Below are 19,811 nucleotides of genomic sequence, written 5' to 3' on the forward strand. Positions count from 1 at the left end.
TAGTTATGTGTGCCAATAAAATTCCCATGAATGTACAACATGCCATGAAATTTCTGCATGACGAAGAGAAATAAAATGTTAAATAGATAGCACTAATGATACATGACGGCCTACATGGCACCACATATCTCAGGGAAAACATTAGTTCCTGATGGCTTTATCCCCAAATAGTAGACAGGTTGTCTCCATAGATATGGGTCCGTCACCAGGATCGGCAAAAAAAAAACCATATATTTAGCCATATCAGCGCTATAGAGATAGGACAGTGGAGTTGAAATATGGATCTTATACCACATGGCTCGCTCACAGATTTGATTTATTGGGTCACATGACTATTTATTGATCTCTTTATATTTCTCAGATGGCACTATATGACCCATATATAACTTGTGCTGCATGTTTAGGTATATATCTATCCTTATGATTGATTAATGGGAGAATAGATTGATTGACTGAGCTGTTTTAGAAGCACTTAGCTGAGTCTGTTTCCTGTGTACTCAGTGCTGGGCGTGGGGCCTGTGCAGAGACTAGGAAACTATTGGCGCGCCATGCCATCAGAGGATGTTCACTTTATATCCGGACATCGCCCTGCTATATAAAATGGTATTTTTTATCAGAAGGTAAGTCCTGCGGGGACACACACATCGGGGCAGATTTACTAATATAGTCTGTGTTTTAGACAGTGCAAACTTAGACAATGCGGTCAGAAAATGCGCCACATTTATCAAAGTGGTGCTCGTTGTATGATAAATTTGGCGCATCTAGCTAGACACTTTTTTCTTCCTTAGACCACCTATTAGTTGGGTTAGTTTACACCAGTTTTTGTGGCAAAATTTTGGTGTATTTTTGGCGCACGGTGTCACATTTTAAGCCACACCCTCTTTTCACTAGACCACGCCCTCTCCTGCTAAGCCAAGCCTCTTTGTCGAGCATGTCGAAAAAAGTGAAAAAGATAGTTAGTAAATGTGGCGCATGTATGCCAGAATTTTGGCTCAATTTGAATAGTAAATCTGCCCTATAGAGCCAATTATTAGGGTAAATACAGCAGAAAGTTTTTTCATGTTTGCACATTGGCCCACAGGCACCATACGGTCACGGGCACATTACTTTAGTGCCATAAGGAGACATGGCATTGACACGTGGCGCCTCTCAGTAGGGCCATAACAAAAAAAACATAGGGGCCTCATAGCAAAACATGGAAAGGGGTACCACTCTGTAATAAGCACTATCAGCATCGAGTGAGGTCAAGGAGAAGAAAGTCCATGTCTCTCAGCCAATCAGGGAGTTTGGGGTAACATTTAGCAGGTGCAATTGCCCCCTCTGATGTATGTTCAAAATATCATCTGCTAGATAGTGGGTCTGTCTGGTGACATAGTCACTTCTAGAGCCACACTGTTTTTAGGGCATGCTGTGTCTTCTTTAAGGTGGTGCCCCTTTCATTGAGAATGATTGTTAAGGCCCCATGCACACGACTGTAAAAAACCTCCGTTTTTACGAACCGCAATTGCGGTCCGCAAAAACTGACCCATTCACTTCACGGGCCGTGATTGCGGGCACGGTCGTGTGCATGGAGCCTAACATTTCCTAGAGCTTCTTGTGCTGTCACGAGTCGTGGTAAACTTGTGCCAACTACCCCGCTACCACCACTCGTGAACAAAGCCTGATAAGAGATAAATATATATTGTGTTGAAATGACAAAGATCTGTGAAAATGCTTCTCTGACACGTAGGAAATCATTTCAACAGATGGTCGTTTCAGATAGATCTTATCGATTCACATGCTGATTTTCCATGACGGGTAGTGAACAGCGGGCAGACAACTATCTAGTTAAAAAATGTCCCTTTGTAACACACAAGCTTGGCTCAGCTGAATCTGCAATTTTAATTCTACTGATGCAAGGGAAGACGAGTGGCAACCAAACCATTCAGGTGCCGCTTATCCCAGTGGCCATCATCGAAATGGGAAATCAAACCTGACCAATCTGTTTTTTTACTGACCTCAAATGATTATGGCTAGATTAAGATCTGCAAAATAAATACTGAATATCTGTGGGTAGTAAGATATCTATTTTCTGATATTTTTTAAGTGTAAAACTAGTGGGTACTGTCTATTAAACAGCCCACATTATAGCACATGACATCACACATGTTAGGAGAATATGGCAGCCACTATATCCAGTAGGAAGCACCGAGGAAGCTAATAGGCCAGGGAGAGCTGTCAGAGGGGCGCAACATATTTCTACTGTTCGGCCTCATGTAAAGCTTGATCTATATTCAAGCAAATTATTGCTTGAAATTAGTGAAATAAGTTGTATGACATTACTAATTGTACTTTCTTACAAATACGACATGCTGTGAAGCTGCCCATACACATTACAGGAAAATATAACAATATTAAATTTTTGCCCTTTATCAGTCGAACATTACTTGAAAACTTTATGCAAATGTTTTGCGATGGCCAACGTCCAACCTACGTAATCTAATGTGTATGGCCAGCCTACACATTAGAGCTACGGTAAGTAATGGTATGACCTATTGCCGGTTCAGTGAACGCCGGGAACATTGAATTTATGGTGATGGACCCCATATCAGAGCCTGATTCTTTGTACTTCTATTCACTGAGTGTGAAGTCAAATCAATAGGATTGTAACCTGCTCGAAATATTCAACCTTAACATGACCTCAGAAAGTCCAATTAAAATGTCCCTGCCTAAAGGCACTCAAAGCAGCGACTAGATGATGTAGATAGATGAGCGAAGATGTGGCTACCTAGTGTTCTTTATCTCATTATCCACTTATTAGTCTTTTTTTTTTTTTTTTTAACCAATGCATAGAGCGATCAAGACCGGGCGTAGCTATAGGGGGTGCAGAGATAGCGGTTGCACCCGACACTGATGCCACATAAGAAAAAAAACAGTATTATAAATGGTACATAGGGGGCCCTCTAACAGATTTTCAATTGGGGCCCAGTAGCATCAGTTAGTTATCAATAATATATATTATTTGGCTCAGGATGCGGGTCGACTATTGGACATTATTACCAGAATATTCCAATCCTTCTTGCTCCTACTCCATCGTAAACTGAATTCCACATTTGTGCCTTAAGTAATCTGAAACAGACTAGTTGCTAGGGATACACTGTCTGACATCATTTATAAGACGGAGGTTGTCAGGCAGTGTATCCCTAGCAACCTAAAATTGGTCTTCCATAACTGCGCAGCTCAAAGCTAGATTGATACTGGGCTGACAGCATATAAGAGGGAAAGCGGGTTGGCAGTAGTCAATGAGGCATGTACTATATGCCCGTAGTGCTTGCTGCCTCTCACTGTGCCCCCTTAACTAGTTAAACGTGCCGACAGGTCTTACTTGTGAGAAGCAGAAGGTGCCTAGAACAAGTCTGATGTGAGCCCATTTGGTGGCCCAGTCTGTCCAACAGGGTCCACTGAAAGGTGGCACATTATTTGTATTTGGAGCACATAATTTGGAATCCATATAGTCATCGTATTGTATGGATGGTCCAATTTCAATGTGTAAACTCCCTGATGTGAGCTGGTAGCTGGGGGTCTTCCTGCTGATAGCTTCCAGTATGCCCACATTTACCCTGTAGTGTCACTAAGCCGTGAGAACCGCTCTTTGCAGCAGCTCTCCTGAGTGGACAACCCCCTTATAGGGCGTTTCCTCCCAGCGTTACCTGGAAAGTGATGCCCAGGGCTGGCACTAACATCTGGCTTGACTGGGCAAGTGCCCACTGAGCTTAGGGGACATAGTGATCTGAGTAATAAATGCCACGCTTGTCAAGCTTAGGGTGGGAAACACACAGGGTCTATGGTGACTGTTAACCGAGGCTCACATACACCTGGTGACACAGGAGTAAGGATGATCACTGTTTTACTAGGGAGATTTCTTGTTCAGGACTCTTGGATAGCTGGGTGACAATCCTTACAGGAACTGTAATAGCGAGCGTTCAAATGAATGAATGCTCATTTGCCAGATCATTGGCCAGTCTAAGGCTTTGTTCATATCTGCGTCGGGACTCCATTCATGGGTTCCGTTGGACCTTTCTGTCAGGGGAACCTATGAATGGAAACCAGACTGAAACTAATGGAAGGTTTCCATTTGCATCACTATGGATTTCAATGGTGATGCATCTGGTGCAAATAGTTTCCGTTTGTCACCATTTTGTAAAGGTTCCATCGTTTTGACGGAATGAATAGCGCAGTCGACTATGGTATTGATTCCATCAAAAAAACTGAACCTTTACACAATGGTGATAAACGGAAACCATTTGCACTGGATCCATCACCACTGAAATCAATAGCCTATGGTTTCGATTTGTTTCAGTTTGGATTCCGTTCATGAGTTCCCCTGAGAGAAAGTTCTGGCGAAACCCCTGAACAGAGTCCCGACGCAGATGTGAACGAAGCCTAAAGGCCCTATTACACCGGCCGATGTAGCGAGCGCCGATCAACGAGACATCGTTGTTCGGCACTCGTTAGCTCCTGTTACAAGGATCTATGGATGGGGATGAGCGGTTGTTACTCCGATCGCTCGTCCCCATACATTATTATCATGTCGGCAGCGCGTCTCCGTTCACACAGGGAGATGTGCTGCCGACAACGATAATATTTTTCTTTTTTAAAACGATACAACCAGCAGATGATCGAGCGTCTGCTTGTTCCTCTGCTGATCGTTCACCAGGGCAATAATCGGCAACTCGCGTTATATGAACGCTCGTCTGCACGATAATCTGCCAGTGTAAAACCCCCTTTATTAGATGCAATGTTTAGTAGATAACACCTATGAATGAACTCCACGTGCAATGTTATCAGTGTATGGTAATACGGGTGACTCGGCATGCAGACACCCAGTGATTAGCATTTGTATATCCCCGGGATAAGCGTGTTGTATCAATCTCAAAAGAAGAGTCATTTACATATGTTTGCAATCAGTTAGAAGACAAATTGGCGCTGGGAATTTAGATGACACCGCACCCAAAACAAAAGGCCGCTCCAGGAAAGAAGAAGACATTGATAGTCCATCAGTGCTATACAGAGGGTAATATGATTAGAGGGGGCGAGACGGGCGATCAGAGACAATTAGGTGATTAACCCCAACAATGATGACATGCTTCAGACCATGTACTCAAGACGGCTGGCAGCTGAGCAATGAAAACAGTAATTACATTCAACATTCATTTACAATGTGCCACGTTCAGTAGGTCAAACCAGTTTGGTTGACATACGAGAAAAATTCAAAAATAAATAATAAATTTACCCAAAATAAAAGTAAAAATCCTTAAATTGTCTCATCTTCTTTCAAGTCTATTTAGCTGTTTCTCAAGTTATAGAAAGGTGAGCAGATGCCTCACTGACAAGGGGACTGTTGGTCAAACATGGACCCACCCCCGAAAACCCCTGGGGCACAGCGGGGGGGGGGGGGGGGGAGGTTTGATAACCGATTCCTCTACGCAAAGGATCATTCAAATTGCTCCAAGTAAATATCTTCAGAAACTCCCAATATTCCTACCCCATGCAGCTTCAGAGAGATCTAGGCTCTCTCTTACACCAGGCAAAGATTCACTGTGCTGCCCTGGCCTTGTGCCTACCCTAGCCAAGGTAGATTAGCTTGTTGATGCCAGCCTTGGACACCCCATACTAGGGGGAAATGCCCTGCCAGCCCATCTAGTTTCGCCCCTAAAAGTTTCAACAGATCCGGTGAATTAATGGGCTATATATGGGTACTTTTTGTTAAATTTTGGTATCGCTGCCATTACATTTTGAATTTGTCTTTGAGTTTTTTTCTTCTCACATTGTTAAAATTATTTTTAGCTGTTTGTAAGCTATATCTGGGTTACAACCCCTATCGAAACCATGGTCAATATTGGTGGTCACCCTGCTTTCATAGACATCTTATGCCTAAAAGATGTATGAATGCAATAGTCGAGACCTAAATATATTTCCCGTCTGTTCACCATTACCTCTACTATTGTAGCATGAAGATATTGATTGGGTTAAGACACACTATTATGGGGTATAGCAGAGTTTTATTTTACTATGATGAGAACTATTTGTCCTAGAACCCTCTTCACATGCCAGTAAAATGTCCCAGGTTCAGTACAATATATAGTTATAATCACTGGTTTGTACGCCTGACACAGTTTTCAGTCGGACTGATAATAATTTTTTTTACTTAGGTAAAATTTGATTAAATAAAAGACATCAAATAACAGGGATTCAATCCTATAATACTAGGCCTAATTTATCAAAACTGGCCTTGCTGCCCATAGCAACCAATCACAGGGCAGCTTTCATTTTTCTGGAGCAGTTTGAAGAAATGAAAGCTGAACTCTGATTGGTTTCTAGGGGTAAGAGTCAATCATCCTGGTATTTTCAATAAAAATGTAAGATTTGCTGAAATAAATTGGTTACAGTAAAGGAGCTGAATAATACTCAGTTCCCCCTGGTAGAGGTAGAAGTCACAAAAAATAGGGAAACTGGTCACTTGGGTGTTCTCACTTAAACATTTTCACATGAAGAAGTCTAAACCTTGATCAACACCCAAAACCACAAGTATAGATCTAGAGTTCAAAGGGAGAAATACTGTTCCCCTAAAGAATTAACCCTTTACTAATTGAGGTTCCCACCAGCCGCAAGCACAATTAGTAAGGTTACATGTGTGGCTACAGGCTAAGCAAAGATAGCCATACACGTAAGCCTAAATTCACACGGTGTTGTAGTTTACATTTGCACCCTTTTAGCATACATATGGCCATTAAGTATAAGGCAATTCTGGGAGATTTCGCCAGCATATACATGACCACAAAAGTGAATTTAGCCTTATAAAGCCAAATTATCATAGTGCCCCCATAACATGGACAGTTGAGCTGCTTCCAGGCCCCTTTTAAGCTGGCTATACACGTAAAATAAAAGTCGTCCGAACCTGCTGATATTGGCGGGATTGGCCAATGATCTTATGTATATAAGGGCCTCCTGACTCTTCCCCGATGGCAGATGCTGGGGACAGAGGGATCAGACATGTTGGTTTACAGCCAAGTGTGCATGTTTATGGTATAGTCCGAAGAGATGGCTGTTCGGCTAAGGCTTCGTTCACATCTGCGTCGGGATTCTGTTCATGGGTTCCATCTGAGCTTTCCGTCAGGGGAACCCATGAAGAGAATCCAAACTGAAACAAACGGAAAACATAGGTTTCCTTTTGCATCACTATTGATTTCAATGGTGACAGATCCGGTGCAAATGGTTTCCGTTTGTCACCGCTGTGCAAGGGTTCCGTCATTTAGACGGAATCAATACGATAGTCAACTCCGCTATTCATTCCGTCAAAAGGACGGAACCCTTACACAACGGGGACAAACGGAAACCTATGGTTTACGTTTGTTTCAGTTTGGATTCCGTTTATGGGTTAACCTGATGCAAAGCATGAACGGAGTCCCAATGTAAATGTGAACGAAGCCATAGTGCTGAAAAAGATAAAACAAATCCATGGCCTATTCCTGATTGCCCTAGAATGGACGCCATATGCATTGGATTGTCAGGAGATCCCACTCAAGATATCAGCATCTGCCAACAAAACTCTGATGTGTATGGACGGTTCACTTTCCTAGTATATACAAGGCTCACTCATAGTGCATATTATATGTCTGTGGCAATCTAATGACATTTTTTGGGGAAATTTGTATGGATTGCTATAAAGATTGTTCATAAGTTCACAGTTCGACATTATATTAAAAACTTTGTTTCTTATTTATCTTTTTTTTTTAATGTCGGTGATGACCCATTACTATACAAGTGGGTATTTTCCAAGCAAAACCATCTTTTATAAGAACTGTCAGACAGATAGATACAAGTTCCTTGATCATGACTGATAATTGTAAACCATGAGGTTTCTCAGTGATGTCAGTTCTTCCTACTGATCTAATAACCACATGAAGGCAGCAGGTTTTTTTTCACATATTTGTCCACGTTTTGAAGATCCATTTTAGATTTTAGCCCTAAATAGTTTCACTGCGTAGTATCCATTAGTACATAACCGCTATGCAATGCGGCCTGTAAACAGGGCAGCGATCAGCAGATGAACGAGCAAACGCCCAATCATCTGCTGATCATATCGTTTTAAGAATTAAAAATATTATCGTCGTCGGCAGCACACATCTCCCGCGCTGCCGACATGATAATAATGTATGGGGACGAGAGGTCGGAGTAATGACCGCTCGTCCCCATCCATAGCTCCGTGTGACAGGAGCAAACGAGCGATGATCAATGAGCTGTCTCGTTGATCGGCGCACGCTGCACCAGCCACAATCGGCCGGTGTAATAGGCCTTATGGCTACTCGTGCCCTCATATAAAATTGGGCACTCTAGGCGCTGCCAGCTGTGGCTGATCTGAAACTCCTGTGACTGCCTGTTATCTGTCTGTGTTTCTAGTCACATGCAAAAGAGCAGTCTCATGACTGTACAAAACAAGGATAATTTCTTATATTGGCAGAACAAAATATTTTTAACTGAGAAATTCATTTATAGCCTATATCCTGTTACCATGTTCTCATTGCAGGCAATGTAAATCATAGAGATAATTTAATGATTGATGCATAATCCAAAAGAGCGGGCCTAGAAGCAAGCAACGTGCCCAGCAACGTCAGCTTCCAGAGGACCACATGGGCCCAGTTGTAGCCTGTTACCTGGGCCTATGGTGGACCCATTTTTGGGCTAGTATGACCTTGGAGGTAAGAAAGGGCTTTACAGGCAAATCAATGCTGCTTGCAATGTGGTCATGCATGTAAAGCCTTCCTGCTCTAAAGCTAGATTTATAGAATATACTCAAAGGGATCAATGTTTCTAGTGATGGATGTCTCTTTTGACCATCATAAAGCCGGCCATAGATGTAACTGCTGTTGTGAAATTATCATTTCCTGTGTAAAATCGGTGCCATCACTGGAAAATTTGGGACGTGCACTGTTGATGTATAACTGCTATAAACGACAACTTCAACTGTTTCTTGCCATTAATTGTCCGCATTCGTTTGTGAATTTGACAGACTTTACGATATAAACAGGGAACCTGGCCTTGTTGTCTGTAGCAACCAATCACAGTGCAGCTTTCATTTTTCCAGTGCAGTTTAAAAAATGAAAACTGAATTCTGATAGGTTGCTATGGGCAACAATGCAAGTTTCTTTGATAAAGGAGTTGAAATTTTTATGGCCTAAAGTTTGTGATATTCAGCCAATCGGAGGTTAAAATGGGGGCTTTTATTTATTTTTCCTTCTACCCGCGCATCTAAAAAATTTTTTTTTTACTGTGCATAGATCTAAATGTTTATTGTTATATCAGCCGAAACCAAAAAAGTACAGAGGTGACTGATCGATCACATATCTATGGCTAGCTTATCTTAATGGAGGGAAAAAAACATATTTGTCTAGTCCCGTAGCTTGGATGTCTGGGGCCCTGACGTAAATGTTATACCTGGGCCCTCGACCTAATCTCCAATGACATCCCCTGTCACTGTATGTAACGATCACATGCTATATATAATATATATATATATACACACACATTATAAAATATGTTCATTTGCATACAGAGATATCTCAGTCTAGAATGATCTGGCTTTCCTTGGTGACTGGGAGGACAATGGACCACCATGGTGTAGGGGTAAACGTTGCTACCTCTGCAACTCCAGGCCTGGTACCATGCACATGGATGTATCAATGGAGAACGCGCCAAGACATGGACACCCCTAGAGATCTCCATATTTCCACAATAACACACAGAGGAGGACATTACAAACATAACCACGTGGGCTTTATGGACACATGGGTTTTGCTGATGTTTCATAAAGGAATTGATTTGGCAACCCCAGACGTCCTGTCTTATCCTGCCCTTTACATCACTTACATTTCACAAACACTTTGCATAACGCCACAGAAAGTACAGGTTAAAATATTTGTCAGAAGAAGGAAATCAATGCACTTAGCGCTCCGTGTGAATGAGAAATGTGGGGGCTGGTTTGTATGAAAGCATTTGATGTATTTCTTGAAAAATGTAAAAAAAACGACTAGACTTATTTTCTCGCTAAAAAGTAGAATTATTATTTGATCTGCCGGTAACGTTTTTGCATTTGTCAGGTTTCTGGATGTAGCTAGTAATGACATGGTCGTTCACAGCGTCACTGCATCCCATTCGGGTCCATAAATAAAGCAGTGGGTCATATATAGTAGATGCAAAGGTAGTCCTATATAACAGGTCTTAAAAGTGTAACGCAAGATCCATAAAATGAAGGCAGCCATGCATAATGGTCTGTCTCCCAGATACCTAAGGCGTATCCTGAAAGCACTGGTACAGAGGGGACTTCATCTTTTTTTTTTCCAACACATTATATTGGGCAGTAATATTGCACCTAGCATTATTAGTCTAAAAGGGATTGTACAGGATTAGAAAAACATGGCTGCTTTTCTCCCAAAAAGTGTTACATCTGTCCAACGATTGTGTGTGGTAATGCAGCTCAGCCCTATTCACTTCAATGTAGCTGAGCTGCAATACTAGGCATGACCTATAGGCAAGTGTGGTGCTGTTTCGGAAAGAAGGCAGCCATGTTTATATAATCCTGTACAGCCCCTTTAAGACAAAAAGCTCCCAAAGTTTCTAAATCCTCCTTGTCCTCCAAGCAGGTCTCATCTACCCAAGGGCTTTGTCATGAGCTGCCCGGGAGTCCATATCAGAGATATTTCCCTTTGCTGATCGACGTGCCCTGTACACTAAATGCCAATGCTAACCAGCAGAGATAGATATTTCAAATACATAATCCCAGGGAGCTCATGGCAGCCCCATTCAGGTAGTCATGTCCAGCTGAGGCCTAGTTGAAGACGGGGATCTTAGAATGAGTGTTGACAAGATAATCGATACGGAGGGGGGGGGGGGGTTACACAATCATAAGGACCATTTATCATAAAACGTGACTTGTGCTGTGAGCTTAGACTCCGCTATCAAGACCTTTGCCCTGAAACCTCACTGAGCAATTTCCAAACTGTGTCTGAGGTAACGCTGCGCTGTAAATTTAAGAGGGGGTTTTCATGACCCAAAAACATGAGCACATTATTTAGCCGTGTTTAAAGGGACCTGTCTGTTCATCATAGCAGGGGCATAAAGTAACGCTCCTGGGTCGCAATGCAAAATATTTAACAGGGCCCCCCTACCATGTGCCATTCATAACACTGGTGTCTTCTTATGTGGCAGAAGGACCTTGGTGACTGATACTTCTGCACCCGCTATAGCTTTACCCCTGCATTATAAAAGAAGTACAATAAAATGGGTTTTCCGGCTCGGCAGCGGATTGGTCCTTGTCGGATTATAGAACCTCTTGTATTGTGTAGTGGTAGACAGTGTGGGACCGGGTACATTGGAGAAGTGGATAGCTGGCCCTACACATTATATAAATGTCGGTGAGATACACCAGCCATCTAATGACTATGGAGCAGCCCAACTGTACCTTGACGTCTGCCATCAGAGGAAAGAAAAATTGGTCACATTTTAGGGTATGTGCACACGATGAGAGGCTTTTACGTCTGAAAAGACAGACAGTTTTCAGGAGAAAACAGCTGCCTCGTTTCAGACGTAAATGTTCCTCCTCGCGTTTTGCAAGGCTTCTCTGACAGCCGTAAATTTTGAGCTGTGCTTCATTGAGTTCAATGAAGAACAGCTCAAATTACGTCTGAAAGAAATGTCCTGCACTTCTTTTGACGAGGCTGTATTTTTACGTGTCGTCGTTTGACAGCTGTCAAACGACGACGCTTAAGGCTGCGTTCACACGACCTATTTTCAGACGTAAACGAGGCGTATTATGCCTCGTTTTACGTCTGAAAATAGGGCTACAATACGTTGGCAAACATCTGCCCATTCATTTTAATGGGTTTGCCGACGTACTGGGCAGACGACCTGTCATTTACGCGTCGTCGTTTGACGTAAAAATACAGCCTCGTCAAAAGAAGTGCAGGACATTTCTTTCAGACGTAATTTGAGCCGTTCTTCATTGAAGTCAATGAAGCACAGCTCAAAATTTACGGCTGTCAGAGAAGCCTCGCAAAATGCGAGGAGGAGGAATTACGGCTGAAACGAGGCAGCTGTTTTCTCCTGAAAACAGTCTGTCTTTTCAGACGTAAATGCCTGCTATCGTGTGCACATACCCTAAATGACAGGTTGTCTGCCCAGTACGTCGGCAAACCCATTCAAATGAATGGGCAGATGTTTGCCGACGTATTGTAGCCGTATTTTCAGACGTAAAACGAGGCATAATATGCCTCGTTTACGTCTGAAAATAGGTCGTGTGAACCCAGCCTCACCATGCCATATGCTTAGTTTTTTAGATAAGCGGCATCCGAGGTGTCTGGCAGCCATTTATCAATCTTTCCCCTGGGCAGTAAACATTAATGCTTGGCCTAACAGGTCATATGTTAATTCAACCCAAAAAGTGATAGACCCCAGTGACGAGTAAGTAAAAGTAAACAAGAGGTTTTTTTTCTCACGGATACCATATGAATCTAACTGAGAAAAAATTGTGGCATGTTCCATTGAATGCCGTATTTTGGGGCTATTATCCTAGGAGCATTACTTCTAGAATATTTGCGAGGTACCGTGCTGCACAGATGGGCCATACAGCAAAACTACGTGGCTGCAGCTCCATAGTAGAGAGCCACAGGGACTATTAGGCTAGGGCTACATGGCAACTTTGGCCGCAACACAGTTCGCACGGCAAAACATATCTGTGTCGCCCTACCAAAGTCGCGAGGAATCCAAACCTGCTGGACTTCTTGCCAATGTGGTGTTGGTATCGCGGCAATTACCAGGTCGCGTTGCAACCACATTCACTACGTTACTGTGATGTATGCATCGCGACACAGCGATCTTCAGACACACGACCAAGCTCACTGTGTAGCCTTAGGGTATGTTCACACACACTATTTACGGACGTAATTCGGGCGTTTTTGCCCCGAATTACGTCCGAAATAGCGGCTCCAAAGCGTCGGCAAACATCTGCCCATTCATTAGAATGGGTCTTACAATGTTCTGTGCACACGGTCATTTTTTTTACGCCCCGCTGTCAAAAGGCGGGGCGGAAAAAAGACCCCCGCGTCAAAGAAGTGCCTGTCACTTCTTCAGATGTAAATGGAGCCATTTTCCATTGACTCCATGGAAAAGCAGCTCCATTTACGTCCGTAATGGACGCAGCGAAAAGCGCCTCAACATGCCATTACGACTGAAATTACGGTGCTGTTTTCTCCTGAAAACAGCCCCGTAATTTCAGCCGTTACGGACGCTGCCGTGTGAACATACCCTTAGGCTGAATTCACATGGGACGGAAATGCTGCAGATTTTACGTAGCGTTTCCACAGCAAAATCCGTACATTTATGTGTGTAAGTTGCTGCGGATATCACCCTCTCTACATTGGAAAGAGTTAACTCCGCAGTAAATATCCAGAACAGAATGCTGCAGTTTTGGAAATCCGCAGCATGTTCTGATGTCCGTCTGAAAAATGCTGAGCAGCATGTGGATGGGATTTAGTTGAAGCTCATCCACAAACCTGGGACTGTAATCCGCAGCATTTCCATCCCGTGTGATTCCAGTCTTAATGTAATAAATGGAAATTCTGGACATCCTCTATAACATTATATATCTATGTCATAAATGTTTTCCTAAGACTGAATGTAGCAGGTCTGGGGTTCATACTTATCTGGACCCCAACTTAATCTTACAAATAAATTAACCTTATAATCTCAAGGCAGCTTTGAATAAAGGGGGTTTTACACTGGGCGATTATCGGGCAGACAAGTGTTCATATAAGGCTCGTTGCTGATAATTGCCCTGTGTAAACAGGGGAACGATCAGCAGATGAACGAGCAAATGCCCAATCATCTGCTGGTCGTATCGTTTTAAAAAAGTGAAATATTATCGTTGTCGGCAGCACATCCTGGTGTGTAAACAGCGAGACGCGCTGCCTACATGATAATAACGTATGGGGATGAGGGATTGTAGTAACGGCTGCCCGTCCCCATCCATAGCTCCGTGTGACAGGAGCAAACGAACGCCGATCAACGATGTCTCATTGATCGGCTCTCGCTGCACCATCTGCTTATCGGCCGGTGTAAAAGGACCTTAACTCACATTATGAGAAATTATTATATTTGTCCAGCAATTTCACAAGCACGAATGGACCTCATTGACTTTAGGGTAACGGTATTTTTGGTGACAACAATAGTGCTGCAGAATTTCACTTCCTTTGAGATCCCATCAGCAACATATATGGTTTGCTATTTTAGGTTCCTATTATAGTAAACCAGTCTGCAGCTGGTTGACGTCTGGCAAGGAAGCTGCTGGCGATCGTTAACAATAAGAACTATTATATTAGAAAATTGCTGGTCATGCAGTTCCCTAATATTTTTTGCACAGCACCACCAGCTATATGTTATACATAATACCCCCATCCTTACACTGACGCATGTATTCCAGCCTCTCAGCTGACATTCACTCGTGATGAAGATGGAAATTCTACATCGGGTTTTTTTAATTTTCTATTTCCCGTAGAAAAGTCATGAAATGATGGCTTAATATATTGTCGTTGCTCAGTGGTTATATAAATGACAGCACACAGTGAGAACAGTACTACCAGAAGATCAGGGGAAGTCCCAGAGTAAAGCCCGCGCCATCGTTTCTATGGGTCCAACACAGTTGCTGCGTTTTCCAATGATTGAATTTATCATAAGGTTTACTATTCTAACTATATATGTCATAAATCTATTTAAAGGATTTGCCCCACTGGACAATAAATCTGCATGGGGTAGTTTTTGCAGCATGTGCATGGGTTTTTACAAATCCTATTCAGATGTATGGAGCAGCAGCAAACATTTCTGCAAGAATCTGTCATGTGTGAACATACCGTATCTCCACTGCCCTCAATGATTGCATAAACTAAGCACAGATCACTAAACTGAAAAAGGTAGGATAGTTGAAACTCAACTTGACTCTAAAATATTACAGAAAGATCAAGATAAGATAGCAGCATGGGCAAAAACATGGCAGATGAAATTTAATGTTGATCAATGTAAAGTAATGCACCTAGGACGCAATAATAGTATAAAATCATAAACATTATATGGAATAAACTGGGGATAATGGAATAAGAGGAGGACCTGGGTATTCTGGTAACAAATAAGCTGAGCAGCAGCACTCAATGTCAGGCAGCAGCTGCAAAAGCAAATAGGATTTTAGGGTGTTTAAAAAGAGCTAAAAAACGGAGATCCAAATGTAATATTACCCCTCTATAAATCCCTTGTAAGGCCAAATCCAGAATATGGAATTGAGTTTTGGGCTTCAAATTGTAAAAAGGATATAGGAGAACTGGAGAGGGTTCAAAGGCGGGCGACTAGATTGTTAAATGGGATGGGAAGTGTATTTTACAATGAAAGGCTGGAGAAATTGGGCTTGTTCAGCTTGGTAAAAAGGTGATCTTATTAGAATGTATAAATATATGTGTGGCCAATACAGAGAACTAGCACATGATCTGTTTTGTCCAAGGACTTTACAAAGGACCAGGGAACATTCATTGCATGTGGAAGAAAGACGTTTCAGACATCAATATAGGAAAGGGTTCTTTACAGTTAGAGCAGTCAAACTATGGAATGTCCGACCCCAAGAGGCAGTGATGGCAGATACTATGTCAGAATTTAAAAATAGGGCAAGATGATTATTTACTGACAAATGGTATTGAGGGTTATAACTAATCTAGTCATAAAAGACGTGTAATCGATTAAGAGAGGTTAAACTTGATCGTCCTGTATCTTTTTTCAAACTTATGTAGCCATGTATGGTTGACTCACAAACACATTAAATTGCTTTTGGCCAAACGCCCGTTATACTTGTTTTAAGGAAAAGCTGGGTGACAACCATTATGGCCACCACTATAGGTCCCTTAGGAGTTGTCACCCAGCTCTCTGCAACATGAAAATCGCCTGTGTAATGTGATAGGAGCAAACGAGCGCCGATCAACGAGCTGTCTCGTTGATCGGCGCTTGTTGTACTGGGCCGGTGTAAAAGTACCTTTACCGTCAACTGCTATAGGAGCCATGTCCTGCTATCAACATAAGAAACAGATATAACTATGAAACAGAATTTTTAACAACTTCACAGAAGGGGACGACACAGGGGCTTACACTTACCGAGGAGTTTTTAATTTTCTTTGGAAATTTTCTTGAACTTTTCGTACTTTGACTGGTAATTCTCTTATACTACTTGAGTGGTTTTAGCAGGGTTATCTCATACAACATGTTGTAGTCTATCAGCGGAGAGCTCCTTATATAATGACATATTATTATATAGCTTCATACTTACTGAATTTTTTGGAGTTTGGTTTCTTTGCGCCGTCACCCATGTTGCAAAGACAAAGATGCTGAGGCTTCTTAGATCCGTTCCACTAGTTGCCTGCAGTGCTCACCATGCAGCGCCGCATCAGTCCCTGCAGTAAGTCACCATACACACTACTATCAAGACTGTGCTGTGTGGTTTGGCAGAGAGCCCTTTAACCACATGATGGGTTGTGATGTAGGGGGGAGGATAATTCTAAGAAAAAAGTTTATCTGGAAGGTGTTAAGAGTCTTTTGATTGCAAACTAGCCCCCGCCTCCTTGTTGATGGTCTTGAAGACAACCTCAATAAACCAGTGATCTACATAGTATGTGACACAGGGCGTCATAAGGTGACTGGTGTCATCTATATAATTCTTGGTGTAAATCTTCACTTCCGCTTTTTGACGGTTTCCTGTGCAATCTTATACATAAGAGAAGTGAGGTGACAAGCCGACTAAAACCATATATATATTACAATACGCGGGGCCGAAGCAAAGTCTGTGGAGGCTTCTGGGCAAAACATGTAGTGACCAATTCAAGCTTTTTTGGCAGAGGGCAAATTGAGATTAATAATGCCTTAATAACAAATGCCGCCATTCTGTGCTTAAATGATACCACCGCACAGTGCCAACATGATACTGTCATATAGTGCCTACATAATAGTGCAAAGCTGTACAAAAATAATACCATCAAATAATGGCCACTTAATAGTGGCATTCCGTGCCTAAATAATACCATAGCGCAGTGCCCACATAATACTGCCATAAGGTGTCTACATAATGCAACAACCAGAACCAATTTCACGTCCCCTGTTGCTGCAGTTAATAGACAGTCAAGACGTTTGTACAGAGCTGGGAAAATGTACCAAACTTTGTAATCCCAGCTGCTGCAGAACCTCGCTTAGAAGAGTTATGGTTAATCAATCAATGTTTGCAGTGATTGACACAAAGTTCTTTTAAAGAAGCTTTGCAGCAGCTGAGGCGGTGTATCGTCCTTTTTTTATATCATACATATAGTAGAAACGCTGTGTAATGAGAGAAGCTTTGCCTTGTACACTAAATTCTGCTCCTGAACACACTGCTGTCCTGTCTACAGGTAGCAGACTGGCTGACATCACTAGAGCGACCTCTAGTGGCTAAATTACATATAACACATATTGTAAAGGGAGAAATAAAATCCCAATAGCCGCTGGATAATATCATGCAAAAAGTCTTCTGATAAAGATTACATCACAAATACACAGAAAAAACCTTAAAGGGGTTGTCTAGTTTCAGCAAATGAAAGTTATTTTTTTGTATAATGAAAAGTTCTACAATTTTCCAATATACTTTCTGTATTAAAGGTGTGTTCCAGTTACAAGTTACCCCCTATCCATAGGGTAAGGGGTAACTTGCTGATCGGTGGGTGTCCAACAGCTCGGACCCCCAAAGTTTACAAGAACGTGGAGCCTGAAGTTGCCCGAACCCCAAGATTGAACCGAGCAGCTGGTCGCTCATGCGCACTGCCGCTCCATTCATTCTCTATGGCAGCGCCGGCAAATGCCGAACACTGCACTCGCAAGATCACGCTGTGCAGTGAAACAAGCTGGGCATGAATGAAGAGAAGTGTGTGACGCTGATTGGTGAAAAGTAAAAGAAAGCCCAGTTCGGCATTTAGAACAAATAAGCATAAAACAAAAATTGATCATAACTTGGTCAAAAATAAACGTTTTTAAAAACAAACAAAAAAACCTGTTGTTATCTACATTAAAGTGCCTATTAGATTAGGTAAGAGATAGGGCTCTGTACATGGGATAGTCTGGTCTGGGGTCTGTACATGGGATAGTCTGGTCTGGGCTCTGTATATGGGATAGTGTGGTCTGGGGTCTGTATATGGGATAGTCTGGTCTGGGCTCTGTATATGGGATAGTCTGGTCTGGGCTCTGTATATGGGATAGTCTGGTCTGGGCTCTGGATATGGGATAATCTGGTCTGGGCTCTGTACATGGGATAGTCTGGTCTGGGCTCTGTATATGGGATAGTCTGGTCTGGGCTCTGTACATGGGATAGTCTGGTCTGGGCTCTGTACGTGGAATAATCTGGTCTGGGCTCTGTACATGGGATAGTCTGGTCTGGGCTCTGTATATGGGATAATCTGGTCTGGGCTCTGTATATGGGATAATCTGGTCTGGGCTCTGTACATGGTATAGTCTGGTCTGGGCTCTGTACATGGGATAGTCTGGTCTGGGCTCTGTACATGGGATAGTCTGGTCTGGGCTCTGTACATGGGATAGTCTGGTCTGGGCTCTGTACATGGGATAGTCTGGTCTGGGCTCTGTACATGGGATAGTCTGGTCTGGGCTCTGTACATGGGATAGTCTGGTCTGGGCTCTGTACATGGGATAGTCTGGTCTGGGCTCTGTACATGGGATAGTCTGGTCTGGGCTCTGTACATGGGATAGTCTGGTCTGGGCTCTGTACATGGGATAGTCTGGTCTGGGCTCTGTACATGGGATAGTCTGGTCTGGGCTCTGTACATGGGATAGTCTGGTCTGGTCTGGGGTCTGTACATGGGATAGTCTGGTCTGGGCTCTGTACATGGGATAGTCTGGTCTGGGCTCTGTACATGAGATAGTCTGGTCTGGGCTCTGTACATGGGATAGTCTGGTCCGGGCTCTGTACATGGGATAGTCTGGTCTGGGTTCTGTGCATGGGATAGTCTGGTCTGGGCTCTGTACATGGGATAGTCTGGTCTGGGTTCTGTGCATGGGATAGTCTGCTCTGTGCATGAGATAGTCTGGTCTTGGGTCTGTACATGGGATAGTCTGGTCTGGGCTCTGTACATGGGATAGTCTGGTCTGGGCTCTGTATATGAGATAGTCTGGTCTGGGGTCTGTATATGGGATAGTCTGGTCTGGGCTCTGTACATGGGATAGTCTGGTCTGGGCTCTGTACATGGGATAGTCTGGTCTGGGCTCTGTACATGGGATAGTCTGGTCTGGGCTCTGTACATGGGATAGTCTGGTCTGGGCTCTGTACATGGGATAGTCTGGTCTGGGCTCTGTATATGGGATAGTCTGGTCTGGGCTCTGTATATGGGATAGTCTGGTCTGGGCTCTGTATATGGGATAGTCTGGTCTGGGCTCTGTATATGGGATAGTCTGGTTTGGGGGTTTCTATTTATTAGGGGTTCTGGTATGGGGTCTGTTTATTTATATGGTCTGAGAATTGAATAGCTTTAGCCTAAAGGTCTGTATTTATTTTGCGGTCACATCCTCTACTCGGGATTCATGTGCGCCTTGTGGGTCTTCCCAGAACCTGATGTCCCTTCTCACGTATGACACGCGACAAGGCGCAGAGCGTGAATGTCGCAGAGGTTTATCATTATATTATACATTCTGATCCCACACACACTGAACTGGCCGCTACC

General features: G+C 43.0%; 1 protein-coding gene across 1 annotated transcript in view; it reads right to left on the minus strand.

Moving 5' to 3' along the window:
- The window catches only part of SH2D3C (SH2 domain containing 3C), a 51,582-nt gene extending 34,795 nt beyond the window's left edge, over positions 1-16,787 (minus strand). The window contains exon 1 of the mRNA XM_075835244.1: positions 16,391-16,787. Within this exon, the coding sequence (XP_075691359.1) occupies positions 16,391-16,430 (40 nt within the window). The 5' untranslated portion in view covers positions 16,431-16,787. The remainder of the gene's footprint in view (positions 1-16,390) is intronic.
- Positions 16,788-19,811: the final 3,024 nt, after the last annotated feature.

Source organism: Rhinoderma darwinii, chromosome 8 (genome assembly GCF_050947455.1).
Source record: "Rhinoderma darwinii isolate aRhiDar2 chromosome 8, aRhiDar2.hap1, whole genome shotgun sequence".
NCBI classification, from domain to species: domain Eukaryota; kingdom Metazoa; phylum Chordata; class Amphibia; order Anura; family Rhinodermatidae; genus Rhinoderma; species Rhinoderma darwinii.